The sequence below is a fragment of the Natator depressus genome, chromosome 4 (genome assembly GCF_965152275.1).
Source record: "Natator depressus isolate rNatDep1 chromosome 4, rNatDep2.hap1, whole genome shotgun sequence".
Taxonomy (NCBI): Eukaryota; Metazoa; Chordata; order Testudines; family Cheloniidae; genus Natator; species Natator depressus.
In genome coordinates, this window is record NC_134237.1 from 28,328,631 (window position 1) to 28,349,475 (window position 20,845).

At 43.7% G+C, this 20,845-nt stretch overlaps 1 protein-coding gene across 2 annotated transcripts in view; it reads right to left on the reverse strand.

Annotated features, from left to right (window-relative positions):
• PPP3CA (protein phosphatase 3 catalytic subunit alpha) overlaps positions 1–20,845 on the reverse strand; it is a 326,222-nt gene that overhangs the window by 71,954 nt on the left and 233,423 nt on the right. For both annotated transcript variants that reach the window (XM_074950676.1, XM_074950675.1), the window contains exons 4-6: positions 17,819–17,930; positions 16,359–16,504; positions 3,302–3,441 (exon numbers count right to left, since the gene is read on the reverse strand). In XM_074950676.1, the coding sequence (XP_074806777.1) occupies positions 3,302–3,441; positions 16,359–16,504; positions 17,819–17,930 (398 nt within the window). The remainder of the gene's footprint in view (positions 1–3,301; positions 3,442–16,358; positions 16,505–17,818; positions 17,931–20,845) is intronic.

Consider the following 20,845-nt stretch of genomic DNA (forward strand, 5'->3'; position numbering starts at 1 on the left):
CATCAAATCTGAGAAACTTTGATCTGAAAGAAAAAGTGAAAACTATAGGCTGTTAGTCTGCGTGACAGCTCCCTTAATCACGTGGAGTAACATTTCACAATTGTTTAAAAAGGTCAGTGTGACCCAGGGACCTCTTGGTGCCAATTGGCAGAGAGCACAGGGGTGCATAAGAGGATCGGTGTCTGAGAGTCTGGTACTTACATACTAATTCACCACAAAGTGTCATGTAAGGTCTCTAATGAAAGCCTGTGTCACACTGGTCATCATAATCATTATGAAATGTATATACTGATAATACATGAGTTACGGATATACACTGAAAATCATGTTCTTAAGGTCTATGAGTTAAGGCAGATGATAAGATGATCCATAAGATGATCTACCTACACCTGTCAGGCAGGAGGGAAGAGATGCCTATCCCTCTTTGTCTGGTCATGTGCGTACTGTCTGCTTCGCAATGGAAGTCTGTCTAGAGTCTGAGCTGAATGTTAATCAAGAGATTGTAAAAAACAAGAAAGAAGCACACAGGAAAAATCAACTAGCGGAGAGGGGGGAGGGTTGTCATCCTGTTTATAAGTCATGAGAAGGGATTTTTGGATTATAACTGTAGAGACAGAGACAAACTCTGCATCTTTCACCTAGGAAGTAAGCAGACAGTGGGGTTGCTTCATGAATGGAAGACCTCAGCCAAACCTGGTTGTAATATCCTGGAAGGATTTTAGGTGAGCTTTTATTCTTATAGCATAATGTCCTAATAGTTAAGTTTAGGCTCTAGTATGCATATTATGGTTTTATTTTATGTGTAACCCTTTGTTTCCAATAGCTCTGCTTGCTATAATTTGAATCTCTGTTCTTTGTTAAATGAACTTATATTTGCTTTCTCTATAAAGAAATCTAATTGCTGTGGGCTAAGGTGTAACCAGTAAGATGTGGTATACACTTCCTTTGGGAACAGCAGGTCTGGTAATTCTGTGAGTATCCAATAGATCAGGGGCAGGACACTGCAGAGGGAAGCTCAGAGGGCTCAAGAGTTGGAGTATGCCTGCTGGTACCTGTGAAGAGAGAGTAGAGCTTGATTAGGCCTGGAGGGGTGTGGTTTTGTTGCCAGTAGCTGGTGGAGTCCGAGAGATGACCCTGACAGGCACAGACAAGGTTTCCTCATGCTAAGGGCAGGAGCTGGCGAGGTGCCTCACAACCCTGGGTATCCCCAGGAACCATCACAGGTCACATCGGAATTATTATTATTCCTTTTGTATTGCAGTAGTACCAAGGAGTCCAAGTCACGGACTAAGACCCCGTTGTGTTAAGCACTAATCAAACACAGAACAAAAAGCCCCCAAAAGACCCAGCCCCATCTGCATTTGGGCTGATCCTCTCTAAAAGCAAGACATCCATATGAATTTAGTAGTTGTGGGTAGTGTCAGAATTTATAGACATGAAGACTGCAGCATCAGTTAACCACAGAACCAGAACAGCAAGGGCAGCAGCAGTTCAACCTTTCTGATACTGGCCCACCCTTGCTCTAAGGTTACACACTGGGCGGGATTGGAATTTAGTTTCCATGGTGCAGTCCATCTTTCACCTCTTTGCTAAAAGTGCTCCAAAGGATCCTGGCTGTGGCTTTTAGATATGGACTGAGGCTACCAATTCACTGCACAGCTGTCAGATGGGAATTATGTTTGAAAAAGGGTTTTCAAAGGAACCTATGGAAACTGAGTGCCAAACTCCCATTGAGCTTCTTCGGAAAGCCCAAGGTTGGACACTGCTAACCCTGGGGTGAAGTGGAACTGATCAGCCAGGATATGGAACTTTTCATTTCAATTAACAGTCATCTGAGTAAGGAAATCCCACCCACCTCCTGGTAAAATTTTAATGAAATACACCATTCACACTACCACTTTCTCCTTCTGCAAGTTTTGTCACTCTGATATATTCCTGTTCTAAGCTGCTCCTAGAGAATTAACGCTACCGGAGCATAACATGAGAGTTCCACAAAAAGGGAGTTCTCAGAATCGAAGCCCAGTGGTCATGGCATTGGTGACATGACAGAAAACGAAGACCCAAATACCATGGATTACCCAGGGGCTTAAAGTACAGGGTCTTGAAAGTTTCAACAGGACAATCTCAAAAGCATTTCTTTAGACTATTTTTGGTAGAAAAATGCATCCAAGAATACTCCATGCCATAGGGTCTGATGCTGAGAACAAATATATAGCTAGCAAAGCACCTGCTCTGACAGAAGATGTGGTATTTTTGTGGCCCATTACACACCATGGAAAGGGAAATGGAGACAGAACCCCTAACAAGGCACCCTTCTCTTCATAAGGGGAGAGAAAAAGATTCCACTGGCCACCTCAAACAGGCTAGGAGTGGGGAAAAAGACACCAGCCCCCCCCCGTGTAAGGACAGGAAAGAAAAACTCTCCGAGAAGGGAATAGGAGGATTAGAGCTGGGAAAACACTGAAAATATTTTTCTTCAAATATTCACTCTGATTTTCAAATGTACTGGCTTTTGGCTGCATTTGTACCCCTTTTGCAGTCACCTTCCAGGAATAGTTGCACACTTAAGTTTCACTGGCATGAACATTCCCGGAAAGCCAATTTCAAAGCTGTATGCACAGAAATCAAAATTTAAATTCAAAACCATGGACAAGTGCACCAGAAGTGCTGGTGCACTCATTCGGCCAGGGAAGAAAAATAATATTCTGTACCGTATCTGACCAACCACAATTAACCAACACTCATATCATGAGTTTCTCACAGAGAACTGTTCACAATCAAATTGACAGTTTTAAAAGTTTGCAAAATATTTGAGAAAAATCATAATTGCTTATAGATATAGAGCAGAAAGATTCATTGATTAAATTATTTGCTCAGCTCAGAAGTTGACCAAACCAGCAAAGTATTTAGTCCTAAACTCAAATTATCACAACTATGTCAGATTCCTAGTATAAAGTCTTAAGTTTAGGAGCCACATGTGTTTCGTATCAACTCTTCACTATCATTTCAGCACAGTGGATGGTGAGATCTTTCAATAACCAACATTCCTCATTCAAACCTACCTTAAAACTTCTCGAATTAAAAAGTCAACATTATTTCCAGAAATTGTAGAGCAATTCAACAATGGCAAACAAAGAACTGAAAATAAAACAAAGCCCATGCAACAATATAGGCCCCACTCCCATACACACACTATTATGATGAGAAGAACGATGCAGATTGCAAGCAAGCACATAACATCCATGATTCCAAGTAGTTCATCTAGTTGGTAGAGAATCATTAATTAATAAAGTGACCCTACCTGTAGAAGTATGAACATCCCCTAACTGTGTTGTGAGTAAAATGTTCCTGAGTCTTCTCATTTCCAAAGTCCTCTAGGGGATCTGACCACAGGATATCACACATAGGTCCATATGCAGGTGGTTCCTTGAATCGATCTAACTAAGAAAAATAAGACAGAAATACTAACTTTTTACACTTTATTATTTAGGAAGTAAAAAAATATACATAGATTGAATACTAATTTGTTAATACTAGGCATCCAGAAAACATCCATATAAAACACATTAGTGATAAGCCAGTATTTCAGGGACTGCCAAATTGGGGCTCACAGCATACTACAATTTGGGTCCCAGCTGCTCTCATCTTTAATATTGTGGATACTTGGATGACAATGGAGCTGGCGCACCTACACCATAAGTGAGTCATATCTCTGCATTTAAAAGAGAAGGAGGGCAGATGCATTTTGATTTATTCTGTGCAACAGCAAGTGTGACTCTTTCGTTCCTGCCCTGCCCTGGACAAATATTGGGTGACCTGCTGTATTTTAGGACTACTCATCCATCATGAAACTTGACTAAAGAAGCTAGGAACTTGTTAAGGAAAAATGACAATAGTCATACTGGAACAAATTTCTTTCAATTAAAATATATCTAATATCAAATTTTAAAGTACTGAGGCAATGTCTCTGCACTGTTGCATCTTGCTGCAATACTCTCATAGCTTTCATTAACTTCTACTTTAACCTTATTTAACTGCAGCAAAGAATCCCTCTTTCTTTCAGACAACCTGTTAAAAATTAGAAAAATTATACAGTCATACTGCAAAAAAGACAAAGCATAAAAAACTAGAAGAAACATTAAAAATTGATATTTTTCAGCACAAAAACTATATATAAGAACTCTGTAAAAGATGTGTTTATAAATCAGTCTGACAAGTCTATCAAATTCTCCACTCTTTCTTGGAAGCAAAAGGCAATATAAGTAATTTTTCATTTTTTCTCACACTCAATTAAAAAGTTTTTAATAAGAGAAGGCCTCTGCATTTCTACCGTCACATGCTCATCATGAAATATTCATTGCAAACCCACACTTCTAACTTGTTTCAGATCTCTAAATAATTCATGCCTTTGTACCTGTAATACATCAAAATAAAATAACACACATTCATAATTATGAAAAAACCTGCTGATTGCCAAGGATGAATAGACTTGTTAATGAAAAAAATTCTGAAAATGTTAATCACCCTAACCTGGAATTTAAGCATTAAACAATTTTAACCGACCATTTTGCTATGCTGTGAAAACAACAAATTTTTAGGCAGAGAGTATTTTTGCTTAATCAAAACTTTAGCTTGCAAATACAGCTTTATATTCATTAATTAAAATGCAGATAATGTTTTAATCAAATTGGTGTTAATGAAAAAGCTACTACCAGTGTATACATTTCTCACCACGATACAAAGTAATCCTCGCTATTATAACAATTTATTTAGTAACTTCAAAGAATGAAGAAAATTGTGTATTTTTATTTGCCAATCCCCTTCAACAGGTGTTACACATGTGAAAATCCCTAAGTTTTAAAATGTAAAATGAAAAATATTCATTTTAAATGGTTTCAATTTACACATCTGTAATATAAAATACTGCGAGGTTTCAGAGTAACAGCCGTGTTAGTCTGTATTCGCAAAAAGAAAAGGAGTACTTGTGGCACCTTAGAGACTAACCAATTTATTTGAGCATAAGCTTTCGTGACCTACAGCTCACTTCATCGGATGCATACTGTGGAAAGTACAGAAGATCTTTTTATACACACAAACCATGAAAAAATGGGTGTTTACCACTACAAAAGGTTTTCTCTCCCCCCACCCCACTCTCCTGCTGGTAGTAGCTTGTCTGGGGTGATCGCTCTCCTTACAATGTGTATGATAATCAAGGTGGGCCATTGTAAGGAGAGTGATCACTTTAGATAAGCTATTACCAGCAGGAGAGTGGGGTGGGGGGAGAGAAAACCTTTTGTAGTGGTAAACACCCATTTTTTCATGGGTTGTGTGTATAAAAAGATCTTCTGTACTTTCCACAGTATGCATCCGATGAAGTGAGCTGTAGGTCACGAAAGCTTATGCTCAAATAAATTGGTTAGTCTCTAAGGTGCCACAAGTACTCCATAAAATACTGCATAAGATTTCTTTCAGTGCTGCATTACTGGGGGGGGGAGTGGCAGGGAGAATCCCCCTTGACTAAAAAATAGGTAACAATGGAATTATGGAATTTAAACAGCGTAAGGCCTGTCTTCATAAACCTTTATGAGGTTTAAAAACAAAATCTAACAAGACACTTAAATACAGTTTAGTATTGGTTTCAATGTAACATACCTCACCTGAGATGTTAAAAATATTGGAGATGTTTTCATTTTGGGAGCCTATTCATCTCTGTGTAAGCTAATCATGTTTCTACATCTCTAATACACCACGATGGTAGTGATTGGTTGTTGCATTAACACTTCCTTCGCTGGACTGATGCAGCACCATTAAAGGGACAGTCAGATTTAGACAGATCTGATCTTCTGTCTCATTTTGTTAAAGCTGTCTGTCTGCAGGCTAAACTCCCACAGGTTGAAATATCTATATATTCTTCTGGTACGACAATCAGGGTCCAGACATCCCAGAGGGAAGAACAAGGGGTCTGAACCATAAAAAATAAGCAACTGATTGTACATTATATTATTGTACTATATAAAAGAATATCAAGTAAGGTCTTTCATGAAAGCCAGGGACCACTGGTGATTGACGAGATTCTGAAACGTATGCGTTAATGCTATATGAGGAATTATGAATACTTACTGATATTATGCTTTGAAGTCTGTGATCAAACAAAGAGAGAAACAGGTTCTCTCCCAGCCAGGAAAGAAGGTTCTATTCTCTCAGACAGGAAAGAAGGATACGTAATAGGTCTAAAGTTCAGCCAGTGGCTAACCCTCCTGCAGCATTATAAGAAGGGAGGTGGGACTCTGGGAGCCCCTGAATGCAAACTGGCAGAGGGATCCCCATATTGTAACTTATATCAAGCCTGAAACACTCACTGCTCCATAGTATGTATCTCAAACGTGTAAGATGGTCACACGCTGATCCTTAAAATCATTGAATGATATATGTACAGACTGTATACAAAAAGTTACAGATGTGTGCTGGAAATATGTTCTTAAGAGGTGTTTGGGAGGCAGAGCATGAATTCAGCCTGTCCTAGACAAAGGAATGTTGTTTCACAGCCTTGACTGTGCCTCCAATGTATTTTAAGCAAGGTGTGACCTAATACAATGAAAAGCATATTTACATGCAAGATAAAACAAAGCCATCAGACAAGCAAGTGGGGGGGAAGCTGATCACTTAATCTCAACAGGGGATGGAGCCTGCACCCATAAGAAGCCTTTCTGCCTTTTGAAACAGGGTCAATACACTTTGGCAAAATATAAACTGAGGCAAAAAGCCAATTTGTCATCCTTCACCTGAGAAGACAAAGAAACCAAGTACTTTGGGCTCTATATGGGATCCTGGCTAAGGACTGGCCAGCCACGTTGCAAGAGTGACCATGGTGAGAAAACGTCTTTGGACAAAAGACTCTAGTTTGTCAAGTTGGATTTTAGTCTTAGGCCCCGTCTACACTGGCAAGTTTGTGTGCCGTAAAGCAGCTCTGAGCGCTGTAACTCCCAAGGTGTACACACTGCCAAGCCACTTAAAGCGCAGATGCAGCACTCTAAAAAAAAAACACCCCGGCGAGAGGCACAGAGCTTTTTGCGCCGGGGCTACAACGCTGCAGTGCCAGTGTAGACACCATGGTGATTACAGCGCTGTGATTGGCCTCCGAGAAGTGTCCCAGAATGCCTGTTCTCACCTCTCTGGCCATCGGTTTGAACTCTACTGCCCTGCCCGCAGGTGACCAAGCATCAGCCCCACCCCGTACATTCTTTTGCAAATTTGAAAGTCCCCTTCCTGTTTGTTCGGTGACATGTGTAGTGGTCTCAGCGCATCTTTCCAGGTGGCTATGCCTGCTCCACGCACCAGGGGATCCCCCGCTTGGAGCAATGCCGAGCTGCTGGACCTCATCGGCATTTGGGGAGAGGAGGCTGTCCAGTCCCAACTGTGCTCCAGCCATAGGAATTATGATACCTATGGACAGATTTCTAGATGCATGATAGAACGGGGCCATGACCAGGACACATTGCAGTGCAAGGTCAAAGTGAAGGAGCTGCGGAACACCTACCACAAGGCGCTGGAGGCAAACCACGACTTTGGTGCTGCGCCCACGAGCTGCTGGTTCTATAAAGAGCTGGACGCAAGACTCGGTGGCGACCCCACCTCCACTGTGAAGGACCCTGCAGACACTTCATTGGCTTGCATGCCAGTTGAGAGTGGACTGAGCTAGGAGGAAGAAATCTTGGACGAAGAGGGGGAGGGGGACCCAGAGGCCGTGCAGTCAGGAGCTCTTTTCTAACATGGAAGAGCCTAGCCAGTCACAGCAGTCGGAGCTTGGTGAAGCGAAAATAGGAAAGGAGGCCGCTGGTAAGTGGATCTGATTTTGGGAATTGCTGCAGTGAGTTGTTGGGGGCAGGAGGGTTGCAGAAAGCAAGCTCGTCTCCCACCTCATGCCTAGTCTGAGCGGTGGAACAGGCTGTTGATACACTCCCTCACTTCACGGGAGTCTCTCTCAGAGATCCAGGGCTGCCCAGAGGATTCAGGGGGCCTGGGGTCTTCGGGTCAGGGGTCCTTCCGCTCTGGGTCTTCGGGGCACTTTGCCGAAGACATGGAGAGGAAGGACTCTCGCCGCCGAATTGCCGCCGAAGACCCGGAGTGGAAGAAGCGGCGGCGGTCTTCGGCGGTGAGTCCTTCACTCCAGGGGTGTTCGGTGGCACTGAAGGACCCGCTGCTGAAGTGCCGCCGAAAACTCTCGTGGGGGCCCCTGAAAACTCTCATGGGGGCCCCTATGGGGCCCGGGGCAAATTGCCCCACTTCCCCCCGGCCCCCGGGTGGCCCTGCAGAGATCTCTCGTGGAGATACTGGGCAATCCGCTGCTGCAGGTTCCTTGGCAGAGCTCCTTTTTTTTCTTGCCCCATTAACTTTCCCACGCCACTGTGCCGTCATGGAGGGGTGAACCACTGCTGCACTCAGGCGCCAGAATGGAAGCCTCAGGCTTGGAGAAGACCCTCCCTTGATTCCCTGCTCACCCTCAGCAGCGAGATCCACAATGATCACCTCCTCTGCAAAGTGTGGGGAAAGGAATGATTATCAGCCCCACCCTACAGAGCTGGCCCTCCCCAAGTGCCCAAGAGCCACGTGTTCAGTGTACTGCAGGGGGTCTGGAAACAGTGATTTACTCTGCCCCTGCAGCTCCTCACCATTTTGAGGGTCTTGTGGCTCATGTGTGCTTGCCTGGGGCCAGCCAGTTAGTGACAGGTGAGAGAGTACTGGCTGTGTTTTAAATCACTGAATCAGTGTTGTCTGTGTTCCAAACAATACTGCTTCTGGAAAATGTTGCATTTAAACTTCAGAGATGACCTTGGAGCACAGCCTCCCTCTTTGTTATCAGCAGCAGAATGGCTGCACAGAATTAGAAAGCGTCCAAGAAGAACTAAGGAGCACTTTATGCGTGAGGTTATGATGCACTCCGCTGCCGAGAAAAAAGAATTGAAGGAGTGGCAGGACAGCGAGAAGAGGGACCAAAAAGAGAATACAGCATGCCAGAAAGAAGCCATGGAGCAGCTCTTAACAGTTATGAAGCGCCAAGTGGACACGCTCCAGGGGATACTAGCTCTTCAAACTGAGCAGCTCTGCGCCCGCCCTCCCCTGCAGCCTCTGTCGCAAAACTCTTTCCCATGTGCCCCCCTTTCCCCCACACCGCCAACACACGGTTATCAACCTCCTGGCTCCACTCTCTGCCCGCACCATTCCATTCCACCCTCCTCACAGTCCAGCAGTGTGGACTCCCACTACCCAATGCACTCAATATCATCCCTCTGCAGTTTGGCCCTGCTGAAGTCCAGCACCCGCTGCATTGTACTCCAAAGGAGAAGGTTGGGTATGATCCCTGGACATACACAAATCTGTAGCCGTCCTGGGACCCCTCCTCCTCTTGAGACCTTCCCTTCCCCCATCCTCCATCACCTTCCCTGCTGACGATTTTTTTTGTTTGACTCTCTCCTCTGGTTGTTGTCTTTCAATAAAATAATTGTGTTTGTTTGAAAACAATCTTTATTCTATTAAGTGAAAGCAAAAAGAGCATTGCAAAGCAACATACAATTATGTTAAGGTCCCTTCTTGCATCATGTGCACCAATCATCTCCTAGCATTACAGACACTGCAATCCTGAGCATAGCAACCAATATTAGTGGCTTTCAGCTTCAAATTGCTGCCTCAAAGCATCCCTGATCCTTATGGCCCCGCGCTGTGCCCCTCTAATAGCCCTGGTCTCTGGCTGTTCAAACTCAGCCTCCAGACGCTGAGACTCTGTGGTCCAACCCTGAGTGAAGCTTTCACCCTTCTCTTCACAAATATTATGGAGCGTACAGCACACGGCTATAAGCATAGGAATATTGTCATCGGCCATGTCCAGCTTCGCATATAGGCATCGTCAATGGGCTTTTAAATGGCCAAATGCACACTCCACAGTCATTCTGCACTTGCTCAGCCTGTTGTTGAACTGCTCCTTGCTGCTGCCAAGTTGCCCTGTGTATGGCTTCATGAGCCACGCCATTAAGGGGTTGGTGCGGTCTCCCAGGATCACAATGGGCATTTCGACTTCCCCTACGGTGATCTTCTGGTCAGGGAAGAAAGACCCTGCTTGCAGCTTCTTGAACAGGCCAGTGTTCCGAAAGACGCGTGCATCATGAACCTTTCCAGACAAGCCTGTGTTAACGTCTGTGAAATACCCATGATGATCCACATGCACCTGGAGAACCACTGAGAAATACCCCTTGCGATTAATGTGCTTGGTGACTAGGTGGGCTGGTGCCAGACTTGGAATGCGTGTGCCATCGATCGCCCCTCCGCGGTTAGGGAAGCCCATGAGTGCAAAGCCATCCATGTTGCCCAGAGTCACGGTCTTTTGGAGCAGGATGCGATTAATGGCCCTGCACACTTCCATAAATACGACTCCAACAGTCGACTTTCCCACTCCAAACTGTTCAGCGACTGATTGCTAGCAGTCTGGAATAGCCAGCTTCCACAGTGCGATCGCCATATGCTTCTCCAATAGCAAGGCAGCTCCCATTCTCGTGCCCTTGCACCGCAGAGCTGGGGAGAGCTCATCACACAGTCCCATGAATGTGGCTTTCTTCATGCGAAAGTTCTGCAGCCACTGCTCACCATCCCAGACGTGCATGACGATGTGATCCCACCACTCAGTGCTTGTTTCCCCAGCCCAAAAACAGCGTTCCACTGTGGTCAGCACTTCTGGGAATGCTACAAGCAATCTCATGTTGTAGCTAGTATGCATGGCAAGATCAATGTCACACTCCTCTTACCTTTGTAGTTTAAGGAATAACTCTACTGCCACTTGTGATGTGTTGGTTAGTGTAAGCAGCATACTGGTCAACAGCTTGAGATCCATTCCTGCAGCCCGAACGAGGCAGGGCAGGGTGCACAGTACACAAACCGTTGCAAGATGGTGCCAAATGTGAACAGAAGCACAGGGATTGCTGGAATCTGAAGCACAGCATCACGGGGCATTGGGACAGGACCCAGTATGCCCCGTGTCCCCTTCCGCCTTTCCCACAAGTCTTAGCAACAAAAGAGAAAGAGGTGCTCTGTGGGATAGCTGCCCAGAGTGCACCGCTCCGAATAGCGGCGCAAGGGTGAACACGCTATTGCGCAGACAGCTGTCAGTGTGAACACACAACAGCCGTTTTCCTTCAGCGCTCTCTGAGCGGTGCTGTAACTGCCGGCACTGTAACTTTGCAAGTGTGCCCTTGGAAGCGTATTTTTACTTTGTTTGTAACCATTTCTATTTCAATTCTGTCTACTTGGTATCACTTAAATACCTGTTCTTTGTTAATAAACTGTGACAGACCCAGACCGGTTGGGTGCAAGAGTCTGGTAGAAGAAAAACTCACTGGATGAATAGTTTTCTGTTTGTTGAGTGACCAGGGCAGGGGCTACCCCAGAGAAGTCAGGAAGGTGCTAGAAGCAATTAAGTCAGGCAGACTCCATAAGACGCCTGGAACCAATTAAGAACTGATTAGAAACAATCAAAGGAAACAGGCTAATCAGATCACCTGAAGCCCATTTAGAACCGTCTGGGAGTAGTTTACAAGGAAGCCCCTCCAGAGAGGCCGGCTGGTAGGAGCTGGGAGTAGGAAAGTGTGTTGTGGGAAGACCGGGAGAAAGAAGGTGCGCAGTAGAAGACCCAGGAGAAGAAGCGTGGTCAGGTACCAAGGAGGGTGCTAGGAGGGGCCATTTGGGGAAGTAGCCCAGGGAAGGGCTAAAGCTCCAGTAGTACAGGAAAACTACATGTTTCCTTTGCCAGTTAGGGTCCCTGGGCTAGAACCGGAGAAGAGGGCGGGCCCGGGTTCCCCCTAACCCCCCCCCCCACAGCTCTACAATAATACTCCCTGAGTAGGAAGACAGGGACTAAACAGGGTTCTTACACCAAACCTGTTGACTGGCTGATGAAGGTGACTCAGTAAGCTGTAAGCCTTGCCTCTAGGAGGGGAGAGGCGCTACACTGAGGGTCACAGCAAATCTCTGAGGCAAACCCTAACCGCCTAGAAGCGCAGGACCAACTGAGGCACAGCTGGTGCTCTGCCACAAAACAATCTTGTTTTATTACAAAACCATTTCAGTGCACTGTTTCGAACTGAAGAATAAAATCCTTGGCCAAACTAACAGGCTGGTGCTGTGTACTGTCTCTTTAAAGGAGTAGCAAACTTGATAAGGTTTGTGAGTGCTACAGTGAGAGGGGCTGAGCACTGCAGGGGAGATGGTTTTGGGGAGACTTAGAACTGGAAGGACTCTTGGTATCACTCTGCTGCAAGGAGTAACCAGGCTGGTGGACGCCAGGATGAGGTCATTGTGCTGCTGGTGTCAACGTTCTGAGCCAAAGCTGTGCAGCATAGAAGCACCCAGGGTTCATAGAATATCACAGAATCATAGACTATCAAGGTTGGAAGGGACCTCAGGAGGTCATCTAGTCCAACCCCCTACTCAAAGCAGGACCAAACCCCAACTAAATCATCCCAGCCAGGGCTTTGTCAAGCCTGACCTTGAAAACCTCTCAGGAAGGAGATTCCACCACCTCCCTAGGTAACCCATTCCAGTACTTCACCACCCTCCTTGTGAAAAAGTATTTCCTAACATCCAACCTAAACCTCCCCCACTGCAACTTGAGACCATTGCTCCTTGTTCTGTCATCTGCTACCACTGAGAACAGTCTAAATCCATCCTCCTTGGAACCCCCTTTCAGTTAGTTGAAAGCAGCTATCAAATCCCCCCTCATTCCTCTCTTCTGCAGACTAAAGAATCCCAGTTCCCTCAGCCTCTCCTTGTAAATCACGTGCTCAGGCCCCCTAATCATTTTTGTTGCCCTCCGCTGGACTCGTTCCAATTTTTCCACATCCTTCTTGTAGTGTGGGGCCCAAAACTGGACACAGTACTCCAGATGAGGCCTCACCAATGCCGAATAGAGGGGAATGATCAAGTCCCTCAATCTGCTGGCAATGCTCCTACTTTTACAGCCCAAAATGCTGTTAGCCTTCTTGGCACAAGGGCACATGTTGACCATATCCAGCTTCTCGTCCACTGTAACCCCTATGTCCTTTTCTGCAGAACTGCTGCCTAGCCACTCGGTCCCTAGTCTGGAGCAGTGCATGGGATTCTTCCGTCCTAAGTGCAGGACTCCGCACTTCTCCTTGTTAAACCTCATCAGATTTCTTTTGGCCCAATCCTCCAATTTGTCTAGGTTCCTTTGTATCCTATCCCTACCCTCCAGCATATCTACAACTCCTCCCAGTTTAGTGTCATCTGGTTACAGTGTCATCTGGTTTAGTGTCATCTGGTTTAGTGTCATCTGGTTACAGTCATCCGGTGACACAACCCCTTAACTGGTCTGGGTGAAGCCCCAGAGCATCACACATGGCTCCCTCACTCTTGCACCTGAAGGCCTTCCAAGTTAACTGAAATATAAGCAACATATGTCTCCCTCTCTCTCTCTCCTCCTTAGCCTGTAAGGGTATGTCTTCACGGCCTGCAGAAGTAAGCCTCCAATCCCTGGTTAAACACTCAGTCTCTGAAGCCCATCCTCCTCCCTGGGCTTCAGAGCCCAGACTCTCCAGCTCAAGCCACAACTTCAAAGTGCAGTCTACACAATCATTTTTAGAATCCTGGTGTGAGTCCCACTTGCCTGAGTCTGTTGACTCAGGCAGGGAGGCTCACTTCTGCAGGCTGTGTAGATGTGCCAACAGGAAAACAGCTTGATAAATGTAGAGAGTTTTGTGCATTTGTGTGGCTTAGTGAGAAAACCACTGGGGTTGAGGAGGTGAGCTAGGCATTTTTCACCCTAAATCAATGGAACCAAGTGAAGAATCTAAGGTTGTTATGAACATATCAGGCTCACAACTATCTGTAATGATTCCCAGTTGAATCCAGATTCCAGTTCAAGATCTTTCCCCTGGTATTCCAAGGCCTCCGTGGATTGACTCTAGCTTCCTGAGTTGTTGTTCTCCTTCTGAGACTATTACTTCACACAACAACTAAGTTCCACTGGAACAATGAAACAGTCTGGCAATAGGAGAGAAGGCTTTGGCATGTCAGACACAGAACTTGGATAGAAGCTGGACCCAGAATGCCGAGTTCACTTCCCACAAGAGATAAAATGACTGCAGATGCATCCACTTTAACTAAATGCAAAATTTATTTCTTTCACTTTTTCTCACTAAGCTTCTAAGTGTGATCTTTTAGGTAGTGAATCTAGACTAGAGAGAGTTCACAACACAAAGTGTCTTTTAAAAGTAGGATTTTCCGAAGTGCTCAGCATTGGCCTAGCTTTGCTCTGCAATGGAAGAGGAGTTAGGCCAAAACTAAGGTCTTTTGAGAATCTCACCCTAAGGCTTAGGCCAAGAGAAATGAAATTACCACCTTTAAAAGGAAAGGCGGGGGGGAGTAAATCTCCATTGCAATTCACATGCAAGGCTCTTTCTAATGCCAGCAACAGCAGATCTATTACTGATAACAAGCAGAAGACATCTTGCACTATATCACATTGGAAACAGAAAGAAAGGTCACAGAAAGAAATCACTTTCCAGCGAGAATGGCTGGATTTCTTGCAAGCAGCAGCCAAAAAATTCATTACGCCACCTCAGGAGGTCCCTGGATGCACACAAGGAATAGACTGAGAACAGGCAGTTTGGAAGGATTTTTTCCAAAAGCATTATTGACCTTGCCTGAGAGGGATATGGACCTTCAGGGGAAAGTAGGCTTGAATGGCGCACAGTGGATTGTAACGAAAAAATAACGTTTAGAAAGAGCCTTTGAATCAGGGAGTCTGTACTGTTTATTCAAATGATGGCTAAGGAAAATGTGATCATCAGCTGTCACATATTACTCATCAAGCACTGAACACTGAATAAATGGTCTGCCATGCAATGCAATTAAAAGACAGCACACAGCAACATTTTCTTGGGAGAAATGCACAAATGAAACTGCACAAATGAAAGGTTTTAGAAACATTTTTTCAGAATTGGGGCAGGTCTCCCAAGGGACAAATGTCAAGAAGAATCAGTATCATCTTCACTGTCACAGCAGAACTGGAGACTGTTCTACTTGGAAAAAAATACAAGACAGGAATCACAAAGACTCTGTCTCTCCAAATACAGGACTCTTGTCCAGGTAACCCTCGCCATCAGACTCCTCAGTTTACAGAGAGAAAATTTTGCAGGGTAATTCAAAGCAATACTGACAGATAGATAGGGAACAAAAAGTATATGAGCATTTCCTCCCTCTGTGGTAGAAAATCAATCTCCTAAAACATATTAAGTGTTCGACGGACACTCACATGTAACAAGGCAATTCCTGGTTCCCATTTTGACTGCCTGAATTTAGAGTATGTCATTAGTTTCACTGCAAACACATTGCCACAGCATTAGTATGATGGAGGTAAGACATATGGAGTAAGGCATTTCTTGCTGTCTCGGTTTGTTCCTGTCCACTTGTCTCAAGAAAAACTGGTGCACTCTGAATTGAAAGGAGGGGAAGGAGGAGAACGCTGCTGCTTCTCTGCTCCTCCATAGCAGAGTCATACTGAAACCAGTGAGGCACAGAGCAGGTTACACAGGATACAGCCTGAGGCACGTCTAGCTGTCTTTTCACTGCCCAGCCAATGAGAATAGCTTATCAGGTTCAGTTTTATATCGGAAGGTGCAAAAGTGAACACAGAGCCAGAATTCAAAAAAGCTCTGGGACAGATTTTCACATGCCAGGTACCCACTATTGCAACCACATTTTCAAAATAGCTCCGCTCCCATTAAGGCACATAAATGAGGGCCAGATTTTCAAAAAAGCTCACGACCCATCTCTGAAGCTATTTTAGTTGCCATATAAAATGCTGTTGTTATGTTTGTTGCAAGTATAGTTAGATAAAAACCCACACATGTACACACATGTTTTGTTTCTCCAAATAAATGCACAACACTCAATTATTTCAACTCACAATAAATAATCAACAGGATGCTTAAAATGTTCTAAAAGAAAGGCATGATCTAATGACTCCACATTTGACTATGCTTCCAAACTTCTTTACTTTACATTAATTTTTCAAAAAGCCAAGATGATGAATCCTACATTTTATTACTGACAAAGATTTTGGTGGCTTCAATAAAATAAAGGTACAAATTGTAGCTATTTCCCTTTTTCTTGTTTTAGAAAGGCCAGAAAATGACGACAGTGTTCAAGATTAGTTTGAATGCAATGTGACAATGAAAAACCCAATCGTTTTCCCTATAAATCTTAAACAAATTAACTACATTGAAAAAAAAATCTCATGTTTTGTTAATACATGGTTTTAGTGTTTATTAGATTTGAACAGTACCCAGACTTACTTTTCTGATGTCATCTAAAGTGTTGATCTCTGGAGACAAGCCACCATGTACACACAGGAATTGTTGGTTCATCAGAGCAGCCAAGGGAAGGCAGTCAAAGGCATCCATGCAGGCATCATATACTCGTTCTGAATACTTTATTTTACCTTTTGGATAGTAAGATGGTATCAGAAGATGGTGTTCGGTATTTTAAAGAAAAAGATTTCTGTAATTTAAGGGCTTGGTCCTGCTCTCAACTAGAAAGGGCCAACAGACTTTAATGGGAGTAGAACTATATTGGAAAATCCTAAATAATATTTTACAGAAAATAAATCATTGTACATACTGAGTCCTGAGTCCCGTCTCCCCCGCCCACACACACACACACACACATTTTGGGCACTAGGGATCAGGGTTACTTCTACATGCTGCAGGAAAAATTCTACATAATTTAATAGAGATGAAACGACTAAGATTCTATAGAACTTCAACAGCATTCCATAAAAGTTAGTGTAAAAGCTTATAGAATTTAATACAGAATTTTCTTTTCTACAGAAGTGTTAAACCAACAAATTTAATACAGAATTATATTGCTGTTAAGAAATTCCATAGAAAGCTTTGAAATTCTGTAGAAAAGTTATTCTTCTCTAGTAAATGATTTCCCATAAAGAACAGCTCTATGCAAAGGAATCTGAACTTTAACCCACATTCTTGTAATTAATTATCTGAAGAAACATCACTGTGAAATGAATGAGCTAATACAATGAATCCAAAATGTTAATTTACCAATATGCATATTAAACTCAGTAAACCATGGAGCATTTGAGCCAATTAACATTTTTCCCATTCTTTATGTTAAAGTGGGAATGTGGACTCATGCAATGGCTTCAGTTTATACTACTGCAGACACAGGTTATTCATTGTGCAAATCAAGGTCTACAGCCAATAATCTTTGAAGTATCCCAGTATTCTTTAATACAACAATAATCCTGGTGGAGGACTACAATCCCTCTCCAACCTACCTGGAAAGGTAATGTTAAGAAGTGTTATTTGTTCCGACCCCAAACTGAAAGAAGAGATGGTGCACAGTTGTGCACTAAGAGACCAATGGTAGCAGAGACACCAAGACAATGACGCTTTTTGTTTTGCAGGCACAGGGGCCTGGAAGGAGAACAGAAGTGCAGAAACTGTGGCTTCCCCAACATCTACAGTATTTGATGAAGTTTCCCCAGATATCTTTAGACTTCCCATGATTACAAGAACAGTCCTTGTAACGCCTTTGTATTACCAATCCTGTCCATTTTGCCATACGTTGAAACAGAGATTTTTGTATTATATTTTTTTCTTCAGTGGGTTTTCCTTCAGAGAAGGATGGTTTAAGGATGCAAAATCATTGACATTAAGTACTACTTGAGTACTTACTAAGTAACAAACCATTACAATGTAATATGGAAGAGGTTGTGAATTTAAAGCACACTTACATTCTTGTTTAAACGTGAAATACTCTGTTAAATGTCTACATTCATGATTCCCACGAAGTAAAAACAGTGTTTTGGGATAAAGGATTTTCAAGGCCCACAAATACAGCACACACTGTAAAACAAAAACAAAAACATGAAAATAGTGACAGTGATAGACAAAGATATAAAATATTTTAGTCTAGTTTCAAAAAGTATACCCAGCTGATCATATATTTTATGCAGATTGTTTCCCATGCTTGAAGGTAGCTTCGTAGAAATTATTAGGCTTCAATGTAGTTTTATACTCTTGCTAAGTGACATTTTCTTTTTACACACATTTGTGTACCACAACTCCTGAGACTTGCATATCCAGGGAAAATAAAACCATTCTGTCTTGGGGGGTTAGACAGAAATCTGCCATGGAAACCATTTCACAGGAAAATCTGCATTTCATTACAGAAGAAACAAAATATTGTCCTGGAACAATTTCATAAGCACTTGTGAAAAATCACTGAATTCATGAAAATGAAAAATTTGAATACAAAAACTTGTAGAGAACTCTGGCAGTTTTGCACAAGTCTGGAGTCAGTCAGTCAGTCAGTCAAGCGGAGTTAAATCACCCATGGTTTGTCTAGCTCCACCCACCGGGTGGACAGTGCTGGCAGGTTCTAGACCCTGGAGCAACAGGGTTTGGTAGAAAACTTTCCAAAGTCTGGGGTGAATTCATGCTACAATCTTTAAATTAAGGTGCTCAGCACCATTGAAAATTAGGCCCTTGTATAACAGTGCATAACCACAGGCACACAGATTTGAAAATGTTAGCCCAGTTAAGTAATATTTGGGTTTTAATGAGATCAATGTCTGTTGCAGGAGAAAAAGAAAGTGCCTGAATTCAGGTTTTAGCATATACAATAAAAAGACTGATTTAATCTACCAAATGTATTTATTATACTTTTTTTTAATCTCACCTATACTTTAACAGTATTTGGTTAATGATCTGGGATTTGAGAGAGTTTGGTTTTTGAAGCATTTCAATTTACACTTTGAAACCCTCTTGCTTTTAGTGAACCATTTTGGGTGATTTCATTCTCTCTCATAATTTGACATTTCTTGGTCATAAGGAGGAAGAAGATGAGGCTATTCATGATCTTTTTAATCTCTGAATGTTTCAGTTTCTACTTTGTTCCCTCCTATGTTAAAAATTAATTTAACTCTTTCATGCTTGTATTGTTAACCTATCCAACTATACTCTCAGCCCAGCAGAAGCAGCTGTCCTATCTCGGGGTCTCTCCTTCTGCCCCTCCACCCCCTCGAACATGATACAGTTCTGTGGTGACCTAGAATCCTATTTTCGACGTCTCCGACTCAAGGAATATTTCCAAGATACCTCTGAACAACATAATGATCCACAGAGGCCTGCCTACCAACATTACAAAAAGAAGGATTCTAGGTGGACTCCTCCTGAAGGTCGAAACAGCAGACTGGACTTCTACATAGAGTGCTTCCGCCGACGTGCACGGGCTGAAATTGTGGAAAAGCAGCATCACTTGCCCCATAACCTCAGCCGTGCAGAACACAATGCCATCCACAGCCTCAGAAACAACTCTGACATCATAATCAAAAAAGCTGACAAAGGAGGTGCTGTTGTCATCATGAATAGGTCAGAATATGAACAAGAGGCTGCTCGGCAGCTCTCCAACACCACTTTCTACAAGCCATTACCCTCTGATCCCACTGAGAGTTACCAAAAGCATCTACAGCATTTGCTCAAGAAACTTCCTGAAAAAGCGCAAGATCAAATCCGCACAGACACACCCCTGGAACCCCGACCTGAGATATTCTATCTACTACCCAAGATCCATAAACCTGGAAATCCTGGACGCCCCATCATCTCAGGCATTGGCACCCTGACAGCAGGATTGTCCGGCTATGTAGACTCACTCCTCAGGCCCTACGCTACCAGCACTCCCAGCTACCTTCGAGACACCACTGACTTCCTGAGGAAACTACAATCCATTGGTGATCTTCCTGATAACACCATCCTGGCCACTATGGATGTAGAAGCCCTCTACACCAACATTCCACACAAAGATGGACTACAAGCCATCAAGAACACTATCCCCGATAATGTCACGGCTAACCTGGTGGCTGAACTTTGTGACTTTGTCCTTACCCATAACTATTTTACATTTGGGGACAATGTATACCTTCAGATCAGCGGCACTGCTATGGGTACCCGCATGGCCCCACAGTATGCCAACATTTTTATGGCTGATTTAGAACAACGCTTCCTCAGCTCTCGTCCCCTAACGCCCCTACTTTACTTGCGCTATATTGATGACATCTTCATCATCTGGACCCATGGAAAAGAAGCCCTTGAGGAATTCCACCATGATTTCAACAATTTCCATCCCACCATCAACCTCAGCCTGGTCCAGTCCACACATGAGATCCACTTCCTGGACACTACAGTGCTAATAAACGATGGTCACATCAACACCACCCTATACCGGAAACCTACTGACCGCTATTCCTACCTACATGCCTCCAGCTTTCACCCTGACCACACCACACAATCCATCGTCTACAGCCAAGCTCTGCAATACAACCGCATTTGCTCCAACCCCTCAGACAGAGACAAACACCTACAAGATCTCTATCAAGCATTCTTACAACTACAATACCCACCTGCGGAAGTGAAGAAACAGATTGATAGAGCCAGAAGAGTTCCCAGAAGTCACCTACTACAGGACAGGCCTAACAAAGAAAATAACAGAACGCCACTAGCCGTCACCTTCAGCCCCCAACTAAAACCCCTCCAACGCATTATTAAGGATCTACAACCTATCCTGAAGGATGACCCAACACTCTCACAAATCTTGGGAGAAAGGCCAGTCCTTGCCTACAGACAGCCCCCCAACCTGAAGCGAATACTCACCAACAACCACATACCACACAACAGAACCACTAACCCAGGAACCTATCCTTGCAACAAAGCCCGTTGCCAACTGTGCCCACATATCTATTCAGAGAACACCATCACAGGGC